General features: G+C 36.1%; 1 protein-coding gene across 1 annotated transcript in view; it reads left to right on the top strand.

The window, feature by feature from the left end:
- LOC103810469 (serine/threonine-protein kinase MRCK alpha) overlaps positions 1 to 10,861 on the top strand; it is a gene marked incomplete at its 3' end in the record, with an annotated part of 111,038 nt that overhangs the window by 54,658 nt on the left and 45,519 nt on the right. The window contains exons 2-3 of the mRNA XM_009083368.1: positions 3,262 to 3,353; positions 9,454 to 9,537. Of these exons, the coding sequence (XP_009081616.1) occupies positions 3,262 to 3,353; positions 9,454 to 9,537 (176 nt within the window). The remainder of the gene's footprint in view (positions 1 to 3,261; positions 3,354 to 9,453; positions 9,538 to 10,861) is intronic.

Below are 10,861 nucleotides of genomic sequence, written 5' to 3' on the forward strand. Positions count from 1 at the left end.
GTGCTGGATCTGTTCAGGGAGATAGTGGAGGTAAATAGGGAAGGTCTTTGTACCTGTTTGCTTTAATGGAGCTGCATTTCAGGGACCCCTTAGCGCATATTGTATTTTGAAAACCATTCCCTGGCCTGACAGTTTGCTCTGTTTGTAGTGGCTTGTACGACGCTGCCAAAGTAGTTGCAAAAGGTCTGCTTGTTAACCTCATAGTCTGGAAAGCTGGATGTATGAAATGGCTGTTTGAAGATATGCCTTCCAAGACCCTAGGCCAGGCCAAGTTTTCTATACTTAACATTGCTGTTGCCACAAGAACAGCAGATGTTTGCACAGCAGACAAACAACGTTGATGATAAAGCAAATTGACCTTTTTTGGAACAAGCTATTTGGAGCACATTCCTAGGGCAATTCTTTCTTTTTTTTTTTTTCCTTTCCTTTCTATTTTCCTAGGGCTGTATCTTTCTTCATAAAACTGCTTGGCTGTGCATTGACATCCCTGTTGCTAGACATGATAAAAAAATTACAGAGGTGGGTTTACAAACTTTTCCACTAACACCAATACTACAAATCACTAAACCTACTCCAAATCTATTTTTGTCGGGTGTATTTTACTGAAGTAGTTACAGTGATGTTTATTTTTCCAGTGTCCCTATGGGAACCCTGGAAGATTTCAGAATGTAGTAATTAAAGAATGAAGGCCTTTCCTTGCAATATAAAGTGAGGAAGAGTTTTGTGGTTTAAACAGCTATGCTGTTGCTTGTTAACAAGATATTTTGTACTGTAGCCAAGCCTATAATGGTCAAAAAATGCTGAAGTTGAGAACTATGTGTTTGTTTTCAGTCGGTTGTTTTTTCAAGTTCGAAGGCTTTAATGGCTTGTTTTAATTTGTTGAGTTGTATTTGTCAGTAGTATTAATATTTGTATTCAATCGTTTAGTAAAGTTCAGCTAAGAATGTCCAAATAAGGCAGTATGTTTTCTTATCACTTATTTCTATTGCAAGACCATTCTTTTGGATAAAAGATTAATGGAAAGTTTGGGGAATCTCTGTGAACTTAAGTAATATACTTCTGGTTTAATTACATATTAGAAGTACTTACAATGTAATATTAAACCTGTATTTTAATTGTATAACTGAATATTTTGAATTAAGTTATTATAAACGTGAAGTAAAAATATCACTAAAATGAAAATCTCAGTGTTGTGTGGCTGCATCTTTACTATTTGGGCCTAAACCCTGGGAGTTTTAATCATAAACTGATGTTCCTGTAATTATAACACATGTATCTCCTAGCAGAGAACTGATTCCTGACATCTGAGAAATTTTAGAAGAATAGGCTAAGTTTTGACTTCGGAATCTCTGAGATTTTGAAAGGGTTCCATCATACCACTACTGTTAATAGAGATGTGCTGTATTGCTTAGCAGGACTAACTGAAGACCCTGCATTTCTGCATTGTTGTTGTTCAGATGTGATTTACAATGCTACTTTAAGGACTGGGATTAAGAAGTTTTGTGGGTGTTTTAGGTATTAAAACTACAGGTAACCTGTGTTTTTACTCAGTTTATAAAGTTGCTTTGCTGAAGTGGCGTAAGCTTTTGGCCAAGGGTGCTGTTGTGCCTTGAAGGGATGTGTGTTAACCTATCATTCAGTTTAGAATTTTGATATTATCTAGGTTAGTATTAGGGTTTGGGTGCTTTAGCAGGTTTAGTTCAGCACATTTGAAAGACAAAATACTGAATTCTAAAGAACCCAAACTAGGTTTCTCAAATGTTTCTAGGCATATATTAATTCCGTTGCTGCTTAGGGTCTTATGCTTTTGGAGCTTTTGAAAATTGTTCCCCATTTCTGTTTAGACATGTTGTTCTGAACAAATTGGTCTGCAGTATGATGCCTGTTACAACTCCTCACTGCAAATAAAGCTGTACTAATTCCGTCAGCCTCTGTATAGCTAGAAATGGACATAGATGGATCCCTGCACTATGAAAGCAGAAGCTAATAAGATTTTTGTGGGCCTTGTAAAACAGTGACCTTAGAATGTGTGGTTTTGTTTGTTTTGTGATCCAAGAATGTGATGGCCAGTGCCTTATCTATTGCAAAAATACTGTCCCGTTTCATAGATGTGAAACTGTGTGTGAATTATCTGAAGTTGCTTGTTTGGGATCATTGAGAAAGTCTGCCTTTGAGCCAGAAATTGAACTTAATGTTTCTAAGACCTATTCCAGTCCTAGTTATACAACCTTTTTTCACAAACCGTGTTTACTGAAGTTTCTGTTTTAGTAATAGCATGTCATTTGTGTAAAGTATTAAACATGATTTTAAAACAATTTTAAAAATAACTCATTTTCCTGCGTCATTATTTAAAGTTTTAAATGTTTTCTTTTTTTATCAAAGGTCGCGTTCCGTAGGTTTTGAGGTAGCTTGTATGTATTGTGTGAATGCAAAGAGCACATATAAATGAAACACAACTGGTTATTGAAGTACTAAATGGGGCTGAAAGAGGGGAACAGTCCTCCTGATACTGTTTCAGTGCAAAGAATGCTGGGGTTACCTGTCTAGAATACATCATGTTGTTTTACTCACTGCTTTAAAATATATTATAAAAGAGGGGAAAAAGAAGAGGGAAATGAAGCTTAACTTAATAAGACATGCAGATTTTCCACTGAATGTGTTAATAATGTCTTGAGTAGAACTGTCCTTGCTTCCACAAGCCAAAAATTTACTATTAAGTGACCTCCTATTTTTTAAGAAGTAGTCTCCAAAAATATTTCATGATACATTGTCTAGGCCAGTATTGCCCTTCCAGTTGCCATTCATCAGCATTTTAATTTTTTTGTTGAATATAGTATTGTTTTGCTGATTGGGAAATAAATTAATATTGTCCAAAGTGAACTCATTATATTATACTTTGCTTTTGCAACCAGAGTTACATAGCACAGATGCAGTGGATGTCTGTGAAGTCAAAAGTCTGTAGAAAAATTCACTCAGATTGAATCTCTGGGGGTTTTTGTTTTTAATTTTTAAAAAACCAGGCAAAAGCAAGCTTAATTCATAAACTTTTTTTCACGGTAGTTTTGGCTTAGTTCTTACTGGTAGTTATTTCTAGCCTCAAACTTCATTATGTTAAAGTAGGGAGTTAGAGGTATATAAGCAAAATGATCAGTTGTTTTCAGGGCTTTGCATCTATTTTATGTTACTGTTACCTTATTTTTTAACTTTGGTATGGGTTGTTCTTGGCTTTTTTTAATGATTGATTTTTTCCCTCTGTTTCAGCCAAACCTTTTACATCTAAAGTGAAACAGATGCGACTACATAAAGAAGATTTTGAGATCCTGAAGGTGATTGGTCGAGGAGCCTTTGGGGAGGTGTGTATGTGAAGAAGGTGGAAGGGTTTGAGTAATACTCTTGTAAATCTGTAGCACTGAGGAGAGGCAGCTAATAGCAATATGCTGGTGTACAGGTTTTGACATTATTTGGCCATAATGGATAGTGTAGGCCCACCTGATGCTTGATGAAAGTACATTTTGATCTATACATTCTTTGACAGCTTTTTATGTCTTGTAGATTTTTAGAGAAGGCAAGTTCACATGGATCAAAAGACCATGCTTTGACTGTCTGATGATAAATCTTTTGCTTGACTGTAATTCTTTCCAGTCAGCAGGTGGAGGCCAGTGAGTTAGTGGTGGTATAAAGTTCTAATAATTTCTAATATTCCTAAGAACTAAATAGTCTAAAAGTAGTTTTCAGCATTTTAAATAACTGAATATTGACATTGGCATTTTAGGAACACAGAGAAATCTCTCTAGACCTGTAATTTAGTCTCCCAGTTTTAATGAATGTTTGAATATTTTTCTTGCATTTCTTTTAAAGAGTTTAGTAAATGTTATTTTTTTCAGTAGTCATCTACTGCTATCAAACAAAACAGTTTTTTGTTCCTTTTGATTAAGCCATCTCTTATTTGAAATTGTTGGACAAGGCTGTTGATCACTAGGTTAAGGAAAATTGAATAAAAAAAATATTTGCTTTCTGCCTCTTAATTACATAGGGTGCATAAGCTTTGTTTTTCATACAGGACACTATGCTTGTAGGAAGAGCAGTCTAATGTACAACAGTGTCTTGAGTTTTTAATAGCCAGATATTCTGCAGATGTGGATGATGTGTAAAGCTCTGCAGGAGGTCCTCCGTACTGCCTGAAAATACTTGTGAACTGAAACCTGAAGAATAAGATTTTCTGATCAATGTCTTCATTGCCTTTGGAAATTGAAGTTCTCTTTGGCAGAAGAGGATCTCGGCAGGCTCTGACATATGACAGAGAAGAGTTGGTTTCAGGTTCACTTATATGTTTGCATTGTGTTACAATTAGTCTTTGCTAGTCTGTGATTATGGAAGAGTATGTAAGGAACAGGAATTTTTACTGTAGTGTATGTCACTACATACTCTGGTATCTACGTGCAAATATAATAACTCAGCAGCTGTAAAAATAATAATAGTAGTATTTGTTCAGCAATTTTATCACTCTAGATTTTGCTGCAGATGGAGTAAAGCTTCTTTATAAAGGAAACTGAAGGCTGAAGTTACTCATGGATAATTTATCTATAATCTAAACCTCTGCCACAAAGAGAATGTTGCAATCTCTATTTTGATGTAAACACTTCTGCTTAAAATATCAGCTTTTGTTGGTGCTAGCATAGGAATTGCAGCTGAGGTCATGTACAGATTGTGTTAGATACAAGAAAAATCGCTGGTGTGGGTGCTTTCTTGTCAGAAGGATCATACATAAAACCTGCACTGTATTGTGTTTTTAAGAGAAGTCATTTCTGTCTGCTAAATCAGCATCAAAGTCCACAGCAGCTAAACCACAAAGAAACTGTAGTTCTTTCTCAGGAAGTTTTTTGTGGTGAATCATCCCATGAATAGTAAGAATGTAACTTTCCCTATCCTTTTCTGGGGACAGTCTGTGTAATTGGTTACTTCTCCTGTTCTAGAAACAGTGTTTCTTTCTAATTCCTTATCTGAGGAAGACTGCATGGCTACATAATGGTCAAAATCTTCAGTAGGGGGAAAACTGAAGTTCTCTCAGTGAAGATATATGGGGGTTTTATGTTCTTAAAGTAGGACTTACTAAATATTTGAAAGGATATATGTTAAATTTTCTTACTAGCTTAATGAAGACAAGTTTCAAGTCCTACACAGACGTTTGTCTAAAAAAACAAGTGCTGTATGAAATTGCTAATTTTCCTTTAAATTAACCAGTAAATATCTGAGCAAGGTTGAAAAAAGGGCCACCAGATTTAACTGCTACTTAAAACACCAAAGATTGTATTAATATTAAATTGCAAAGTACTTGTATGTTCTGAAACAGATTAAGAAATCTGAAACAATGTGTTTTCTTTCCAACAAACTATAAATGAGACCAAGGTTGCTCTAGATTACTGGGAGGGGTAATTTTTGTCTTCTGAATCAACATAATTCTGTAGACTACAAAGTTAGTGCAAGTTTGCTTTGGCACAGTCTCAGACCTGTTCTTATTTTGATTTTACGCTACTCACTTTCTTCAATTTGCATAGTCAAGAAACATTTCCCTTTTTGTTTTTACAAGTTTAATGCAGACAGAAAGTAGTTTTAGCTGCGTAGTGCTTATAACTGTAAAAGTTCATCCTTCCTAGTTTTGTTTTTTCCCTTATCCTGTTTTCTGTCAGTGTGAGAATGCTTCCTTTGGTCAAATTGATGTCATGTCCTCTGCATACATGCATTTACTTATTGACAATTTGGTATAAGGATGCTGTCTTTAGAAAACACAGATGTTTTGCTTTGAGGAGGATTATGCCCATAAAATTAATAGTGTAGACTTCAAGAATTTCATTGTGCTGACTTCAGGCAGCATGGTGTGAAAAAACAAGAAGACTTTTAACTTGGGAGTTGAAGAATGCTACTAGGAAAGGTGAAGCAACTGTGCAACAGCTCTTAATGGTGTCCCTCAGCAGTATAAAAGTACATTTATTGAAGATTCTAGCTACTACCAAAATTTTCAGTTAATTCTATTACTGCTTTTAAAAAAATAATCAGTGTATGCTTATGCAGGCAAATATTACGTTGTTATTTTTTTGATAGTTTGAATATGATGAATTTTGTAGCTTGATAACTACTCATAAATTTTGGTGTACAGTTATGAAGAGTAAGTCACATTCCCTCTTCCTGTTTCTGGAGGGCTGCCTGCTCTTGCTGAATAAGAAAATCAGTGCGGAGTCATTTTTCCTACTGTAGTTTGTTTATTTATTTATTTTTAAATTTCAGTTTTAGTAGCTTCTGGTTCAGGTTTTCTTCTATATAAGGCTGTTGCTTTTTAAGCAAAGGAAAAGTGCAGACAAGTACCGTAGTGACAAGTAGCCAAGCTTGGGGCAAAAGGTGTCTGACAGAATGCCAGACTATACTACTGTTTGTGGGAAATACGGAAAACTGTTGGAAGAATGGGAAGAAAACCATATCTGACTAAACCAAGATGTTTACATTGGCACATACCAACCATTTTTTTCTAGGCTGCTCACAGGAAAATATAAATTTTTAAAAATTCCAACCTTTAAAAGTCTACTTTTAAGAAGTTCCAGTAGCAAGACACTTCAAGATAACTAGACAGGAATTACTACCCTTTCTTCTGTCTTGACAGCTTCACTGGGGAAGGGAAAAGATCAAAACAGCACTTGGTGTATATTTGTGCATTTCTGTAGGTAAGAAATACCTCTCAAAGTCCATGTGAACACTGCCTGGGTCTGTAATCATGGTTCAGATTGTTTTGTTACAATTAGAAACTGCATCAGACTGCTCATTGCTGAAGAGTCAAGTTTTTCTTTCATAGTATTGAAATAAGCACTTTGGAATTTACTTTCATAAAGCACTGAGACACCCGCAAAGAGATGCTGTGATTGCAGAAAAATGATGATGTGTGTGATCTTTTGTGTGTGTGTGGTGGCTGTTGATATGGAATAACATTAATTGCTTTCGCAGACGAAAAGACAGCTTCTGTCTGATTGTAAACACAGCTGGTAAACATGAGCCTGTTTTTGTTATTTAGTCACTCTTCAATGCTGTTACACATTTGCAGAAGACACTGAGCCCTTGATCATGCCACTGAAGGCCTATGCTCCAGCTGTTCACCAAAGGCTCTTGTGGTTGTGTCCAAGTGGATGCTGTATAAGAGGCTGCAGATTGTGGCTGCTGTGCAGTTGGCATATGTCTTTCAATAACCAAGTCCTTTGCAGACTAACACAGCCTTCCTCTGTGCGTGCTCCACACAAGAAAGGAAATCCTGTAGTTGGCCTTGAAATACAGGTGTTACCTTAGGCCTCTGGCTGCCTCTACTACAGTGGTTAATGGTGGGGAAAAACTTACTTTTCATGCTGGGCAGCAGCTACTACGTGGCTCTAGGAGCATCCCTTTAATTTTTACCTGCATCAGTCCCAAAAACGCTTAAAGGTCCTTAGGACAAAACTGCATTGTAGCTTCCTACTACAGCATACAGGGGCCAGGAGTGTCCCTGTCATCCAAGTTATGTATGATACAGTTTGAACATTGACTAGTTGCAGTGTTAAGGCTTCGTCCTGCCGTGCCTCATTATAAATTGAAAAAGATAATGGCTTACTAGAATTTCCAGGTAGTTTTAGCTAGTTAAAGTAAAAGAAGAATCAAATGCACCGTTGGTTATGTATCACAGGGTTTATCTTTCCCTCCTAATGAAATCTGTGATGCTTGGTCTTGGAGTGCCATGCACAGCAGAGCACACATTCTTTATGAATTCAAAGTATTAGATTATAGGCTAAAATAATAATCTACTTCTGTGTTTCAAATCTGAAAGTTCCTTGGGGGAATGCCAAGTCTGAACTTGAACCTCATGCATGAAGTAACATTTACAAATTCCAGTTCATAAACTAGTTTAAACAAGTAAATGTAGTACCTTTTTGTCTTATCTTCTTGTTTTATCTCCCCCCCCATTCCCACACCCTTCAACCCCAGAAGGCAGCAGTGTCAAGAGCAGGGCTGATAATGTGTTGCTACACATATGGGAAGTGACAGCTGCTTCATCTGTGAATCTGTAGCTAGGCAAAAGGTACACTTTGAGATAACCTTTCGTACAGACATCAGAGTATTGGAATCCTTCAACCTGTGCTTTTGCCATGTTCACGAAGCTGATGACACATCTGAAGGTGGTTGAAAGAGGTTTGCATGACACTTTCTTCGAACTGTCTAATCCTGTATTTTCTTTTCTGTTATCACTGTCTTCACACATAGCTGGTTTACTGATAATGAAAGCAGAGGAACGAATGTAGGATTCAACCTTCGTATTTTTTTGTCACTGGCCTGCAGGATGAAGGTGATGATAATCTGTGTGACAGCATGATGGTTTGTAACCAGATGCACACAGAAACAAACTTTTATCTGCTTAAGCATTAAGATTTATTTGAAGGGGAAAAGGCAAAATGGGGTAGTTGGAGAATGGTTGTTAAATTGTGTGAATTGTTGAACTTGTCTGTAGTTGGGATGATAATGCTGTGGTTTGGTGAGCAGCTCTAAATTTGCAGCATATTCATACCCATTTTGGTTAAGACACTGAGCTTTCCAGGCCCAGGGAAGCCTCAACTGTGAAAACATGTTTGTGTGAACTTCTTCCTTCCCTCTTTCCTAAAAATATTCTACGTTAGCTTACATTATAGCTAAACAAAACAAATATTCTCAGAAAAGGGCTGTGTCAGTGAGATTTGTTAATTTATTATTACAGAAGCCTGTGGTATCTAGTGTTTCATAAGCAATGGGGGGAGGAGGGGCAGGTGGGCAGGCCTGTATTTCTTCAGTTTTACTTCTCTAGAAATTGTGGATTTCACTGTTTCTCTGCTTCTGACAACAGATATGATAAGGAGCTCATTGAACTTGTAGTGGAAAAATGTGAAGTCATACTTTAATATATCCTTGAAGAAAGTCTAGTGCATTATTTGAAATGATAGGGGATGTTGTTTTATGGCTGCTCTGCAGTCTGATTTGTGTTTAAAATCCAAAATACATTGTTTATTTTGATTTAGAAACTGCTACACTGTTACATTTTCTTGACAGCTCTATTGTTAAAGTTGGTGTGCAGGACAGAAGTCTAGGAACATAAAGCATAGAGCCAGAGGTAGATTCATGGTAGTAGGACAGAACAAGAAGTGTGATAGTCAGAAATACTCATTGCTCATTGGCTGTAACCTAGAAAAAATGATAGATAGTGAAAGTGTGATACATAATGAAAGCTTACAATAGACTTGGAAGTTTCCTGTGCTGTTGTGGTGTTTCTTTCATGGTGACATGGTATTGTATGAATAGTAAAAATGTGTCTAGAACGCTCAGGGAAAGACCTCCAAAACTGTAAGATTGCATAAAAATGAAAACAGTATGCATTTTCATATTGTGGCTTATGTATCTTTCATTTCCCATTTCCAGGTTGCAGTAGTAAAACTGAAGAATGCAGATAAAGTTTTTGCCATGAAGATACTTAATAAGTGGGAGATGCTGAAGAGAGCCGAAGTAAGATTACAGTAATGTTTTCCATACTCATGTGCCTTCTTAATATACTGAATTGTTGCTTCTCTGTCCATGAGACTCTGTGTGTTTTAGAGGGATTGAGGAGGTGCTTCACTATTTACTGACAGTATGAAGATTAATATTACATATGTTAAAGCAGTTCATCAGAAGGGTTAAAATGGCATGGAATCTTGACTTAAGTGGAGCTGGATGTTTTAGACATTATACCTTTTCTGTAATTGCCCAAGAATTACCAACTGCTAAGGTGATCTTTTAATGCTTTTGTTCCGTTTAGGAATGTAGTCTTTAGCTAGTATTTTCCATGGTGGAAGGTAGTTACTGAGTTATAAAGAGTTGATTGCTGAGCCATAACTCACCAAGCTTATTAGTTTATCAGTAGTTAGAATTTACTCAAGGTCCAATTAGTAGATTGAAAAATCAGAAAGATAAAAGTTTCAAATTGATTTGAGTGCATGTTTCCTAAAAATGTCTGTCTGCAAAACTTTGTGATAAAAAGTTCCTTGTTAAAGCTGGAGTCCATTCTGTGTCCTGAAAAAGGTAGAGCAGCTCTTTTACTGGCTCTGATTTGCCTTAGGTTCCTACTTTAATTGTACTACTCCACTCTTCATAAAGTCCTTGATATATTCCCTGGATTTCTTTGGAAAGAAACTTATAAAACACAGTCTACACCTGAAGACTTGTATATTAATTTTAAATCTAACTCATTAATTTGCTTTGAAATTCTTCATCTATGCATGCTAAAATAAGCTGCCTAAAAATAGGCTCATAAATACATAGTTTTCATTTGAGACATCAACTTTGCTGCTCTCAGACTGCCTTGCTCTTCAATTGCTTCCAAAGTTTATTCTGATTTCCTCATTTATGTTTTAATTATGTCTTGGTAGGAAATGAGATCAATGGGAAACCATCACAGTTTTTAAAAAAAAGGTATTCAGACAAATTAAGCCAATTTCTGATGTGTGCACATCCTGTCTCTTTTAATGAAAATGCTATCGCATTAAGAAGTATAAATGGCATGCAGATTGTGGTTAGATGTACACAATGTGTTTCCTCTTTATCCAGAAGTTATTCAGATACTGAGCAATCTGGCATTAGTCTTGATTCAAAGAGGTATTTCCCTCCAAAACAAATGTCATTATTTCACTGAAAAAGAAAAGACCAGAAATAAAGTTCCACTCTATTTTTAAATGGACCTTTTTTAAGTGAGTTTGAAAACCATTTCTTTTCATTAAAATACAATTATAAATAGGTTTGAAAGATTTTTCTCTATGCAAGGTATTAAAAATACTCTTCCCGTGGGTCCTGC

This window comes from Acanthisitta chloris, unplaced genomic scaffold, assembly GCF_000695815.1.
Source record: "Acanthisitta chloris isolate BGI_N310 unplaced genomic scaffold, ASM69581v1 scaffold14360, whole genome shotgun sequence".
Classification (NCBI taxonomy): Eukaryota; Metazoa; Chordata; class Aves; order Passeriformes; family Acanthisittidae; genus Acanthisitta; species Acanthisitta chloris.